General features: G+C 32.5%; 2 protein-coding genes across 3 annotated transcripts; one reads left to right on the forward strand and one right to left on the reverse strand.

Moving 5' to 3' along the window:
• Positions 1-50: 50 nt before the first annotated feature.
• Positions 51-13072, forward strand: Hgsnat (Heparan-alpha-glucosaminide N-acetyltransferase). Of its 2 annotated transcripts, none has more exons than XM_077437689.1 (11): positions 51-197; positions 5085-5294; positions 7591-7703; positions 7783-7910; positions 7987-8140; positions 8254-8458; positions 8720-8884; positions 9029-9150; positions 11336-11505; positions 11579-11765; positions 11838-13072. In XM_077437689.1, the coding sequence occupies exons 2-11, from the start codon at positions 5160-5162 to the stop codon at positions 12130-12132; spliced, it is 1674 nt and encodes a 557-aa protein (XP_077293815.1). In that variant the 5' UTR covers positions 51-197; positions 5085-5159; the 3' UTR covers positions 12133-13072. The 2 variants fall into 2 exon arrangements, with proteins under 2 accessions (XP_077293815.1, XP_077293816.1); XM_077437690.1 differs by lacking the exon at positions 51-197 and adding an exon at positions 4676-4720.
• Positions 12375-14171, reverse strand: LOC143917266 (uncharacterized). The gene is made up of 6 exons (XM_077438748.1): positions 14112-14171; positions 13917-14011; positions 13733-13844; positions 12988-13070; positions 12796-12898; positions 12375-12716 (listed from the first exon to the last, which is right to left on the reverse strand). The coding sequence occupies exons 1-6, from the start codon at positions 14169-14171 to the stop codon at positions 12375-12377; spliced, it is 795 nt and encodes a 264-aa protein (XP_077294874.1).
• Between the last annotated feature and the right edge of the window lie 956 nt (positions 14172-15127).

Below are 15127 nucleotides of genomic sequence, written 5' to 3' on the forward strand. Positions count from 1 at the left end.
TTTTCTCTCGTATATACTTATTTTTGCAATGTCAATTGTGCAAAAGCGTTCTCGGTCATTGGTCGAGAGTGAAACTGGTCGTACGTGGAGGGGAATGCACTTGATAAGTTTTGGGTCAGCACGCTATCATCATTCATTACACCTGAGTACGTCGACATCAGTGGACGATGGTTGCTTTTCCTGAATCTGAAACAAAGGTAAAATAAAGATAAAAACATTCCTGCGTTTTCATTTTATTATTTTTCATATTATTGTAATTTTAACGTGTATACATAAATACTTGCATATGTACAAAGAGTCTTTCGTTGACTCAATGACTATAGGATTAATTCGAAAGCCCGGAAGATGAATACTTCTCTGTGAGTCGTCATCGAAATGGATTGAATTACTTACTTAAATAACTTCTTTAAATAATTATTTATGTTTAAAATACAAAACAATGATGCATTGATGTAACCCAAAATTGAAATGTAGCTAAATTGTTTTTTTTTTTGAATATTTAACTATTTTCTTTTAAGTTTTATAAAAATAGTAGTATATTTATACAATACATCTCCTTCAAATTTACGTATGTGTATGTGGTGAGTCACTGAAATTTTTATTCTTAATTAATCTTTTAATTCTGTTAAAACTTTGAGCTGTGAAATTCTCGTGTTTCTAATCTAAGTACATACATATGCGGACATTATATTCATTTATATTCATATACATTATTATACAGGTCTTTAAGGGCTACCGGGGCACTGACCCACACAAATTTCTTCGAGCCAAAAAATAAGAGACATTTTGTATATTGTTGGTGACTCGTCAAGAGTCGAGAAGTATTTCTTTATCCCGCTCACCACGCAGTGGGTTGAACTGGTGCGTAATATTTCGATTATCTGCCGTGGTCCCGTGGTCGCCAGCTTCGGTTTGCCTTCTACTCTGGCACTTGTGAGTGGTACTGTGTGTAGAGTGTAGATGTGAGTGGTACTGTGTGTAGAGTGTCAGTCGAGGCAGAGAAAAATGATCCGTATTTATATATACAGAGGGTCGCTTTTACATAGTTGACTGCGTAAAATATGTAAAAGTCTCTTTGGGGCAGAATACGCCAGCCCCGGTCATCTGTATTTTATATGTAATTCAATAAATACACATAATTTTTTTCGACATTTAAAAAAAAACGGAGTAGGGGCTTTAGCTTCTTCCTGCCCCACCTGTGTTGAAAGTCACGAGCCGCCCCTGATACTTACTATATGTAGCTTTATTATTATAAAGATTCTTCTCGCGTTCATCAAGATCTTGGAATGTTTTCTGTTTCAAGTGTTTTTTCATGTTTTACATTGTTTGTTATCATAATAATCCGCTATCGCAAATAATCGCAAGGGATTATTGGGAGCAATTTTCGTAAACGTCAGCATTTTATTTCACAATAAACTGACAACATTTGAGAAAAACATAAGCTGAATTTTTTTCGAACGATCAATTAAAACAATCAACTAGTTTTAATAAAAACGGCCCTGATCCGAATTTTCCAATCACTGAGGAAAACCCCACAGCGTCTGTAATAATTGGTATTTCATATATATAACTTATATATATGAATGAACACTTATATAATATAAGTGTCGATGTTGGGATTTGCATATGACAAGTAATATAATTTCAAGAATATATTAAAATGCAACTCATATATTTATTTAATTAAAAAATATATAACAATGGCCTATAAATCATAATAGTAATATAGTAGGATTACAACGATCGATAATAATCGTTATCAATTACACTTTATTGATGTGATTCAACAACGATCAAATTCATATTGCTAAACTGCCCATTAGATTATTGTATTTGAGTTACGAAAATATGCATTAGTTCAGTAGTTCGTTTTGCAACCACAGTAAAACCAGGAAATTTTAAAAACAATTTTCTACACACTAATTAAATTATTCGGTACACTATTTTCATATTTAAATATAATTTTTTGAAAGTGTAATAATAAGAGTTTAGATGATCTCCATATATTTTATTTTATATTATATTTATTTTATACCAGGAAGGCCTTACAAGTGATCCCAATACGCCTTCCTGGCTAGAAACATTGTACATTTGATACAAATATTATTAGTATTATACGAAATACATAAATACATATCAATTAATATCCACAGAGACATTTATGGTCAAACTTTTAATTTTGCAGCGTTTTATACAATTCAGCGAAATTCGAGATTGCTGAAAGCTCGAGATTTTGAGAGAAAATTGGCAAGGTTAACCATTTTTTGGAACTTTGTCAATGAAAATCAGATAAATTGGCAAATTCTGATAGGAAACGATCGACCTGGAGTCACAAGTCCAAGGTCTGGCCAGCAGAAACCATTGGGATTTGAACCCGTGAGCACTCTGTTCAAAGCATTATATACTAACCACTAGTATATTCTGCTGGTATTAATTGGATATTTAAATGACTCGAATATCGCACCAAATCAAAAGGGCCAAAGTAATATTAAAATAACACGCATTGTGATTATGTAGAGTGGGTTTGTATCTCATATCACTATTTTCCTACGATAAAGTCCCGTTCAATATCTGGAACGATCGTAACGAAGTTACAATTTAGATAAGTTCCATAATTAAAATCATAGGGTTATCTACTCATTTACGATTTTAATAAACGCCAACGAAACTCTTGCTCATATCTATTTTTGGAATCTGTGTAATAATTTAGCCCTTATCATTTCAAATAAAAATTCAATGGGCAGATTTGCTATTATATGAATGTTTGGAAGAGGTTGAAATGTTTCTATTTTTTTTTGTCCAAGCCCTTCATCGTAATTTTCAAATAAATCTTAAACTAATAAAAACTCGTTTCGTATTACATGTACATATGTATGTATATATGGCTAGCTGTAATGTAACTAAGCATACTATCGGTTTCTAATTTAAATTCTTCGTCTTTCTCGTCACATTTTCCATTTCTCAAGCCATGGAGCCGAACAGTACATAACTACAGTTTTAAAACGTTTCTTAAAGAATTCAATATACTGGAGAAAATTGCATTTAAATTAATTCAACAGTTCTCGAATTACAAATCTGCATCGCCAGACAGACAGACAGACAGACGTTATGTTTTATGTATGCACATTATATATGGAGCAGTGGCACACCTAGAATTTAATTTGGGAGAGGGAGAAAATTTATAAAACTATCATAAAAATATATCTAAAGAATAACAAACAGCTTATTACAAAGTTTTTCAATTATGTACTTCAATTGTAGTTTTTTGGAAAAATTACTGATGGTTTTCTATTTTCATTTAGTTTTGAGTTCCATTCTTGGGCTAATATTGAATGATTCTATATCTAGATTTACTTTAATTGATATAATTTAATGCAGTTGCGATAAATCATCAATAACGTAACCTAATCAATAATTAAGCTTTCGACATGAACTATCGAACTATCGAGTAAAATCGGGTGAACGACGTGAACTACATAATAAACACAAACCTACAATGTAATGAAGTACTGTTCGGTTGCCTTCCTTGATATTAGTCAAGATTTTGACAGAGTTTTGCACATTGGAATTTAATACAAACTCAAAGTAATGTCCACATGATACTAAAATTATAGCTGTAAGATAGTTATTTTAGTATTAATATAAATATTAAGAAACTATATTAGAAATATGCGTGATTAAATCCGGAATGCACCAGGGCAGTGTTCTTGGTCCAATCCTGTATCTCATTTATCAGATCTACTGACAAACAACTCAAAACGACTACAGCGACCATTGCAGACGACACAGTACCAATTCCTTCACGCAAAGATCCCGAAATGGCCTCATTTTATTTTCAAGAAAACCTAAACAAAATCTAAAAGTGGCTACAGCTGCGGGGAATACAGGCAAATGAGCAAAAGTATGTCCACGTGACATTTAAAATGAAGAAAATTTGTCGTCCCGTAAAATTAAACGACATGACACCTCCACAAGCGGAAATATGTAGCTAAATATCTAGACCACAGGTTGACATGGAAAAAACATATATGAACAAAGAGTTTTTTTAAAATAGAGTAATTTTAAACTCACTACTGGATAATCTGAAACAATCAAACATTGATCATGGAGAACAGACTTTTAACATATAAGGCCATCTTGAAACCGATATGACTGTATGGGATATAACTATGAGGCTTAGTCAATAACTCTAACATGGAAATTATTCAAAGATTTCGTCATATTGGTCATTTTGAATGCCCCGTGGTTTGTCTCAAATAGTACATATATGTAATTCACAGGGACACAAGGATACCGACAGTCATAGAGTAGACGAGAGTAGTAGCATTCTTTAAATATATAAACAAACTCGAGATTCATCCCAACAAACTGGCCAGAAAATTGCTAACAGGCTTAAGAGAAGGGATCCAATGGGTACTTTACCCACAAGCTAAGATAAAATGAGAAGAAAAAAATGTGCCTAATGTTCTAAAATGCACAGATAGCATTATAAAAAATAAAATTTAATTCAGATGCGATCAAGCCCTCGACTTATCGAACTTGCTTACGCTTACGCACGCCCCTGTACTAAATCCATTAACCAACGGATATATCTGTTTTGACACTTTTATCTGATTCAATCTGTTTTCATCGCGATTGTTTTTCTCTAAACAATTGTTTCTGAAAAATAATAAACGCATTCGATATCGGGGCTTACAAGAATACAGTCGCCTTTTTCGCAGTAAGATTTGTATTTTATCGCCAATCATATGTACATACATTACCATTCCTTCTACGCGTTATCTTCTGGAATTCTATAATAATCCCGAGTGTGAACAAATACACATAGCATATATTTTAAATCCTTTCATCATTTCAAAATTAAATTTCCACTTTGAAGGCTGAGTGATTTATACATACTTTTAAGGATACTTTTACGACCTGAATTTAACTTTACACCATTTCACAACAACTAACATAATTTTCGGTTTTCATATGTCAAGGTCGGTATCTTGTGACACCTATTGATTCATAATCAAACCCAAACACCCACAAGTTCGTGTGACCCACATTTTTGTTTTAATAAATGCATCGTTTCGTTGCAGGTCTCCATTTTACACTGATGTACTGCTGACTTGGATTAACTGGTGTACACGTTGTCGAACTATATCAACGTCATCATGTCATGGATCGAAGATCCCGGTTCGTTCGACGAATTTAACCTGACGTCGTTGAAAGTAGACCAGGCGTACCTCATAACGAATAGTGATAGAAATGATGCATGGGTCTATTCTTTGTCAGATGACTGCTATTCGGTAATAAATCATTACTCTGTGGTCACATCACATTTTTTCAGGATTAGCAATAAAATGATAAAAGTCTACGTCTATAGCTGCCAATTTAGAAAACGGAAGCTGGTATATAGTAAATCGGAAGCCTATCAAATTTTGTAATACAGCACTACTGAATTGGCATAACTAAAATATCTAAAAACTAATAAAAATCTTGTAAAAATTTCCATATATGTACATATAGAGAGATTTTCCAATATACAAGTCTCTTCTAAGGCCTCTAGCTACGATATTTGTAGCTAGAGACCTTAGATATTTGCAGTGCCGGCCTTACACCCCTTGAAAATTGTGACAAATTATTTTTTGACATTGTAGACCGGAGATAAGTTTCAATTTCAAATAATCAATTTAAGTTTCGCCTTTGTCACTCTAATCTAAAAATTTTTAGGGTCTTAGGCGCCCTAATTTTAAATTTTAAAGCGCCTTCAGTGCATGGAGTGGCGCCCGACCCAGCCCCCCCCTAAAACCGGCACTGGATATTTGTCAAATCCAATTTGGGGAAAAGCTTTCATACTAGTGGTATAAAGTGAATCGTATGCTTTCAGCAACTAGTAGATAAATGTATGGGCTCAAATAAATAACTTAAATAGTTAAGTAATAAAATACACTATAATGTCGTGTTTAAATATAATAATAAATTTAAATAGCTACCTACTTTGCAAATAAACTTATCGGATCCTATGAAAACATTAGCATTAACACTTTCATGTAACCTTTTGTTATTTATATGATAAAAGTATTGTGTGATTACCTATGTACGTTTAATTAAAAATTTTGGATGTTCTGTTGTCGAAACAATGCCACCATAAATACCACAACAAACAATGAAAATGAAAGTGCATATAACATGCAACTTTATCGACCTGCTAATTCTGACAGATTACACTTCTTTATCGTCCTTTGCTTTTAAAACTCATAATCTAGTGACCATAATCTACTATATGATGCAATGTAATTATATATTTTAGATCATATCTGTGCCATTAGATGTCATAATCTGTTACTAACACAAAAAATGCGTTTGGTACAGAGGTAGCCAATGTTCAAATGCCGAAGGTTTCCCATAGACTGAAAATACGATATTTTAGTCTGAAAATTAGCACCAGTTCCGAGACTCTTATGAGGAAATAATATTCATTTTTTAAATTAATTTTTGATGGTTTTAACGGCTTTTTTATTATGTACCTTAAAACGGCCAATCGCAGAAAAATTGTGACATGAAGAATTGTTTTATAACTTTAAAAAATGCTTTATAAGTTTATAAAATTTATTATAAAATATTAGCGTAAAAAATTTTGCGCTAAACAATCTTGAATTTAAACAATCATATTTATCACACATTATTGAAATTAAAATGACATAATTTTGACATTTTTCACAACAAAGAATTTTTCTAATGTCGCAGGTTCGTGTTTTCATACAGTTCATTGCAAAGTTGCATGTAGTACAGGTTTTTCGCTCCAAATTGACCCTTTTTCATTTAAAATTGACCCCTTTTCATTTAAAATTGACCCTTTTTAATTTCTTATTAAACTTTTTCATTTCAAATTGACCCCCTTTCAATGTCAATTTGGTCATTAGGGTGTCAATTAGAGGGTCAATTTGAAATGTAAAAGAGCTAATTTGCAATGTAAAAGAGCTGATTTGAAATGAAACAGTTTTAATTTGAAATGAAAAAGGGTCAATTTGAAATAAAAAAGGGTCAATTTGAAATGAAAAAAGGTAAATTTGGAATTAAAGACCTAAAGAAAATAGTCGTGTCTTGACAATTCGTCGTTTCACTCCATACCCCCTATACTTATACTATTTCCACGAAAAATTTGTCCCAGTTATTCAAATAATCAATAGAGGTTTGATATAATTTATAAATTGCATCTTTTAATATTTTTGGCTTTTTCTAAATCTAAAATTCGTTTTTTGATATTTATAAGTTTTTAGCCTTTCATTTTTTCATTCAAATAAATTTAGTTTCAATTATTTTTAATATATGGATACTTCACACATTAACTCAACAAAAAAGGACAAAGGGGTAATTTTAGAAAATAAATAAATCTGCAGGACAGAGCAGTGAAATAAAAGACTGTCCTCTTAAATAAAGGACGTATGGTCAGCGTATGTATAGCGGAACTTTGAACTTGATTAATCAGTCATTTTGTCAATTTATCCATAAGTTCAAATACCTATCCATATTTGAGACTTTCGAATCTTTTACTATTACAGAAAAAGCCAATAAGATATAAATAGTAATTTTATTTTTTAGTGTCCTTATACACGTTTATTTGAGATGGGAAAAACTAGTGCCGTGTGGGTAAAGCACAATGCAAAATATCGAGTTTATCCTTCTGACACAAACCTTACTGTACTGGAAAATGAGTATATTGATCTTGTATTGTTGAGTATATTTTTTTAAGTTAGCCAACTATATAATAATAATAATAACTTCCACTTTCAGAACAAAAAATCAATTATGCGACATAAACCATAGCATGGTCATGGATGAATTTGGAGTGTATAATCTGACATTGGAAAAAGGACAATGTAATTTCAACACTTTGAAAGAACCAGTTAACATTTATTTGCGTAAGTGAATTCGAAAAAAACTTTCACTCACTGCATTTATGCATTTTGTTTATTTTTTATTGTTTTCCCTTTGCAGCAATACTGATAGTGTTTTTTATTTTGCTCGGAATTGCCATACTCACACAGGCTTACACTTTGATTAAAAACAAATATTCGAAGCCAGCAGGTGGTTCATTCCAAGAGAGAGCTCCAGCAAAGAGAAGAGTCAGAGCTTTGGACACATTTAGAGGGTAAACATATTGTGCAAGGATGAGTCCCACTCAGATATTCGCAACAATGAAACATAATTGTCTAATTATGTACCTTCATACGCCTATAGTTTTTTTTTTTAATATATTTTTAGGATGAGTATAGTATTGATGATATTCGTGAACGATGGTGGTGGAAAATATTGGTGGATAGAACACGCCACGTGGAACGGTCTGACTTTTGGCGATTTGGTATTTCCATTTTTCCTTTGGATTATGGGCGTTTGCATTCCGATATCGGCCAAATCTCTCGTTTCTAAGAACGTGCCAAAATACAAGTCGCTATTAAACATATTCCAGGTAAAAAAGTACTGCATAACATTTATATCTGTATCATTGGCGGATCCAGGAAATTTGCAGGGCGGGGGCCATTTCTAATTTTAATACGCATATTTTTTTTTTTCAAAAATAAGACGTATATTCGGTTATATTATTAATTTTAATGTAAACTTATTAATTTGTGAAGCCAATATTTCAACTAAAAAAGTTTAGGCGAAGGATCATAGATCAGCTGCATTGATTATTTATTTATTATTTATTTAGAGTTATTTTATTTTGCAGCGATCTTGCAAATTGTTTTTGATAGGACTTGCATTGGGAACAATATGGCCGACGACTTTACAAAATATGAGAATATTCGGTGTGTTGCAAAGGTTTGGCATATCATATTTCATAGTGGGATCATTGGTGGTCCTCATGTCGAGGAAATGGAAAGAAGAAAGCAAGGTGAAAAATTGTACCCAATACAAATTTACGATGCTTTCACACCTAATGGAATTCGAGCAAAATGCGCAAGATGCCATTCCATACAACCATTTGGTGTGAAAGAATTGTTGTTTTGAAACTTTATGACGGCAGCTTTCTTTACAGAACAAATTCATCGCCATGTTTCAAGACATAATCGTATTAGGATGGCATTGGCTCATTATGCTAGCATTGGTTACGGTCCACCTGGTCATTACATTTTGTCTACCGGTTCCTGGATGTGAAACGTAAGCTTTTTTTGTCATTTCTGAAACTATGATTATTTTACTTAGCGTCTCCATAGAAACAAAATCAATGAATATGCTCAAAACTTTACGTCACTTGACACAAATGAGAATTTCATATCTAGAATTTTGCGGCGTTTGTTGATGATGCACTACTTTCAAAATCAATACCAATGATTGATAAGAGTGTGACGAATGTGTAATTAATCACTGATAAATAATATAATCAAGCGTATCAATACACATACATATTTTATAATATTTATATTTTTCTCTCACTATGTGGGTGTGTTGATAAAAAGTTATACTGTTTATGGGCGCGATGATTCGTAATCAGTATGCAGCAGATAATCAAAGATTGAATCTATGTACATATGTACCTATATGTATGTCACAAAAAATTTCTCACTGGGCTTAGGATCTCCCTTTCCTAACAGTGGCGCGCCTAGGATCCAATTTTGGGGAAGGGGGATGAATGGACATTTTTTCAACTATATAATTAAAATCCAGCTTTTTACTTTATCTACATGTACGTAGTAACAATAGATGGTTTTGTGATCATGCTAAAATTTGAACTTTAGAAAAAATGTGTGTCTGTCTATTTTGGAGATGAACACCGTTCGTCTTATCGAACTGAAACTTAGTATAGGTTACTGAAATTCTTATCGATACAACGTTAATTTTTTTTTTTAATTTTTAAGTTGAGCGGAAATGGTACCCTCCCCTTATAGGTGTCCTCTTTTTTTATGTTTTTGAATTCAATTATCTCCCAAACCACTAACCGAATCATTTTTTAAAATATTTTACATGTAATAAATTTTATACCCTAATATTTTAAAAATATTTTTATCTCAACCGGAAATAGTACTTTTACCCCAAAGAATCAAAGTTTTTTATGTTTTTCTCAGAAACCTATTGGTTTATTGAACTGAAATTTCATATCTAAAAGTTGAAGCTTAAAACCAAGCTATTTATAAAATTTCGTGAGCATCCGTCAACCGGAAGTGGCAGTTCACTCTTGTTCGACTTTTCTTCCACTATTTTTGTTGACCTATTAAACATATGTGCTCTTCCCGAAAAAAATCAAGTATAATCCTTAAATAGGATAATCACTAAATTTAATAAACTGGAAGTGGGGTTTTTTCCTCTGCGAAAAGTAAAAATGTTGTGACCACACGATGTTTTCCACACCCCTGAACGTATCAAGCTGAAAATTTATATTTTGATTATTTATGTTGATAAGGTTTTGGTCAGAATTCGTAAACCGGAAATAGTAATTTTATTTAAAATAATATTTTATTTTGACCTTTTAAAGTATTTTAATTTTCTTGATATTTAATGTGTATAATATTTAGTGATTTCAAATAATTAATTTTTTTTTTAACAAAATCCGACAACCCGAACTAGAACTTTTGCCTTATGTTAGTTTCCCTTCATTTGCGGTCAATTTTATCAAAAATGCTCTCATAGCCGGTATGTGTGAACGAGTATGAATATTTAATTATCGAATTTTATTTTGAATCCTTCTTATATTCCTCAAATATAAATTTTGGGGAGGGGGAGGGGCAGGTCTTTCTAATACTTCTGCGAATATACATATGTATGTATGTACTTATAAAAGCAATTATGCACTTCTTCTAACCAAAACGTGTCTGACATTTCTAAAGATTAGTTACTTTTTCCAAAGCTAACTCTTATATTAAAATGAAAACATTACAAATAGAAAGGCAAATATCCTACCCTCCGCTGGACATCTTTATCATATTACAGCCAACAGCGTAGTTCGGTCGTTAAGCTTCTGCTTAACACCGAGAGGCGCCGGGTTCGATCCCATGAGCTGACCTCGGTTGGAAAAGAATTTTTCTGAGTACATCTGTAGTGCTGCTGGTCAGACTTGGATATACAATTCAATAGATGTCTCGTTAATTTGCGAGTTTTTCAGTGTCTCATAAGTCAACGACTTCTAATAAAAAATGCTGCATTGTAATTGTAATTTGTAATTGGCCAGGAAGGCGCATTGGGGTTTACCTCTAAGGCCTTCCTGGTATATATGTAAAAAAAAAAATTACATTATTAATGCATTTATGAACCTATGCACATATAAATTAAATTTTAAAATCGACATTTACATACATTAAATATTTCTTTACTTAAATTTCCTATGTTATATAAAAATTTGTTAAAAAAGTGGATATCTGGGACCTGGTGGAAAACATGAAAATTGGGCACATACGAATTGTATAGGAGGTGCCACGAAATATATAGATCTCGTTGTTCTTGGAGACCAACACTTATACCAGAATCCCACGGCTAAATCCGTCTACAATTCTGGATCGTTTGATCCTGAAGGCGTCTTCGGTGAGTATCATTTTCACAATCCAAGTCCATTGCTAAAATTATTACGGATTTACGTAATACTCGCATCTTTCAGGTTGCATATTATCAGTGGTGCATGTATTTTTCGGTGTGCAAGCTGGTACGACACTTTTGTACCACCATGAATGGAAGAAATTGATAACGAGATGGCTTTGCTGGGGCGTCGTCACCGGAGTAGTCGGGGGTGCTCTGTGCAACTTTTCTCAAGAAGGAGGCGTCATCCCAGTCAATAAAAACATGTGGTACGTTTATAATTGAATAAGTAAAATCAAACAGTGAAAACAAATGACTAAGTGATATATTTTTATATTCAGGTCACTGTCATATCTCTTGGTGACCAGCTCATTCGCATTTATTCTACTATCCATTTGCTATATCCTCATTGATGTGGCCAAAATATGGAATGGATCTCCCTTCATTCAGCCAGGAATGAACGCCATCATCATGTACATCGGCCACTCTATATGCTGGTCAATATTTCCATTCCACTGGTCCATACCAGACATGGAAACCCACTTTATAAACCTGATAGAATCTACATGGGGAACGATATTGTGGATTTTGGTAGCTTTTGTACTGGTCAAGAAGAAAATATTCTTCACAATTTAAATTAAAGTTTAGCCATATTTCATCTCGTAGAAAAGAATCTGAACTTAATAGACGTCCACCAGAAGTTTCATTTAAAATTAAAAAATATATCAATAGCAGTTTACTTAAAATTATATTTAAATATGAGTCATGTATATAATATTTAAATATTTTGCACTAATTATATAATTGCAATACTATAGGTTACTAGTCAATTAAAATATTGTATCAAATGTTTTATTTTATTTATAAAAAAATAGTTATTATGGACATTCGTTATTAATCCAATTCGATTGTCTTAAAGTTGGATCTGAAGAGCAAAACACATACGAAACAATTGCCGTTGACGGGAAAGCAATTACTCTCAAAGAACCGTCCGGAGAGATTTGCAAAGAATTGTAGATAGGCACTTGAACTCTGTATTTGCCTTTATTAATATTTGTAACACCCGGTAGTTGAAGATCACCAGTGATCGGATTGTACAAACTGCAACGTGATTTAGCTAAAACACAACTGGTGATATTGGTAAAGTAGCGAACATTGTCAGCATCTATAGTGATATTTACAGCTCCGGCAGCTCGTACTTCTCTTGAGCACTGTGTTATCTGAAATATTAGTTACAAACAGTCAGAATTTACATCTGTTAAAAATATCATAGTATTTGCATTATTTAACAATGTCTACAAGATTGTCGGAATTGGTTCTCCGCAAGCATTGGACAAATTCGCAATAGCCTGTTGTGCACTGACTCGGAGACGAGGAGTATATTGCAGTGTTGCCGACCACTGTCTGAAAATAGCAGATGTTTATTTTAAATATCTTTATACGATTCCAATTGTTGTATAGAGGATATGATATTGTTCGAAAGTAACCGATAGTCTTGTTGCGCAACCGGCATATGGAGTATTTGCAAAATACATGTTTGCACACAAGCTTAATGCTACCAATTGCTGTTGACCCTAAAAATAAAAAAATTATTACAACTATATACTTTTTTTTTATATATATGTACATATGTAGAGTTCGTTCAACGAGAGAGCGATCAGTATAACAATATTGGTTACTACAGGTTGTCTGCAAAGTATGATTTTTTAATTAATTTTTCAAAGTTTTCCTCTAAATTGAAACAAAGCTTCGTTTTAATTGCTAGATTTACTGCATTTCATATATACAAAATATAAAAAAATACAAATAATCCAAAAATACAAAATACAAATACAAAACTAAAGCTAGTGCATGTATTTACACTAAGACTCTTAATTAAGTCGCTCTCTCGTTGAACGAACTCTACATATGAGCCGTTATATTTAGACTTAAAATGAGGTATGATATAATAAAACCAGGACTTTCGATTTAAATACGACACTACTTTTTGTTCAAAATTTGACTTTCGGTACTATCGGTAGTACCGATATATAATAATTTCAATGTTATATCAGTTGAATTCCTTTGAATTTAGAAGAAAACTTTCTATCGGCAAGTTTGTATAGGCTAGTTATGAAGAATTAGTTAACACGCGACATCCTTTTGACCTGCTATTCAAAGGTGCTGCTGAGTGTTTCAAAAATTAAAATCAAAGTCCAAATCATAAAAATCAAATACAAGCACATTAAAAACTTACTTGTGGTAAGGGAACAAATCTAGAAAAACAACCATAGCAAGCATCTCTTGCTGTTGAATTGACTGCTTGAGCAGTACTGCATACCAAATTTACCAAATTCAATAATCTTCCGCTAAAATTTTAATTGAAATAAACTAATTTCCGTACAGAATATTAAATTTAACTATTCCATTAATAAATTTACCTGTTTGCCGTGCACGCATTTGCCGCAAATGTCCAATTGAACAATGAATTTTTAAGTCCATTTATATTTAAAAACCCTCCTGGAGCCAATGGAATCTAAAATGATGCCTTTTTCATTATTAAAATTAATTCGTTATACGAGTTCACTTTCGTAAACGTCATTGGAAAATAACATAACAAATTTCGATTAACGTACACAGTTATACGCGACCAATGCGAAAACCAATAATTTAGACGCAAAGTGTGATGTTGACATGTTACAGGCGAAAGAATCATTACTGGCGTTGAATTATATTATGACACATTTTATATGCCAAATGATAACAATCGAAATCATATGAAAAGGTCTTCTGAATCATTCAGCGGCATTAACATTTAACGGGATCTGCCATTGTCGATAAAACATTCAACCATAGATTCTCAGTTATAAGTTTTAAAAAATCTAATAATAAATATTCACCACTATTGAAGTAGTACATTGTATACACATCTTTTTAAAGTGATATTTATTCATCATTAATCTGAATTTTACTCACATATATTCTTCTTATCAGTCATTTAGTTACAACTTTAATAACGACAAAAAACTATATTAGACTCGCCATCTTCAATTCTTTTTTTTTAGTATAATAAATATATTATCGTGAGTACAAACTAGAACAATGACTACTAAACTTCTACGTATGAGCCGCTATAATTGAAAGTGGCATATTTCCATTTTTCTTCATGTCGAAAAATATCTCGCAAAACATTAAATATAATGTTTTGCGTTTATAAACCATATTTAAAAATATTGGTGGCATGTAATATATTTGTTCTGCTTTTCCGAGATTATGGACATATAGAATTTAAAGAAGGGATAGCAATTTGTGAATAAAGACAAGCAGAAATAGTGTTTTTGGAACTGAAAATTGGACTTCCGCCACTTTCAAATATAACGGCGGATATATTCATCTCATTTACCAAGAAGTTTTGAAATGTGGTGCTGGAAACAGATATTTAGAAGCCCCTGGGTAGCGAGAAGAACCAATGCCTCCGTTCTGCAGGAGCTGAGGGTTGACGATAGGCTATCATCCATCTATATTAGGGGTAAAGATTTGTCATTCTGGGAAGCGTTGAGGGAAGTGGAGTAAGAGGAAGATTCCCAACAAGATGGAGTGACCAGTTAAGGTATGCCTCTGGGAAAACTAGTTGAGTCACTGCGAGCTGAGG

The sequence above is a fragment of the Arctopsyche grandis genome, chromosome 9 (assembly GCF_051622035.1).
Source record: "Arctopsyche grandis isolate Sample6627 chromosome 9, ASM5162203v2, whole genome shotgun sequence".
In the NCBI taxonomy this organism is placed as follows: domain Eukaryota; kingdom Metazoa; phylum Arthropoda; class Insecta; order Trichoptera; family Hydropsychidae; genus Arctopsyche; species Arctopsyche grandis.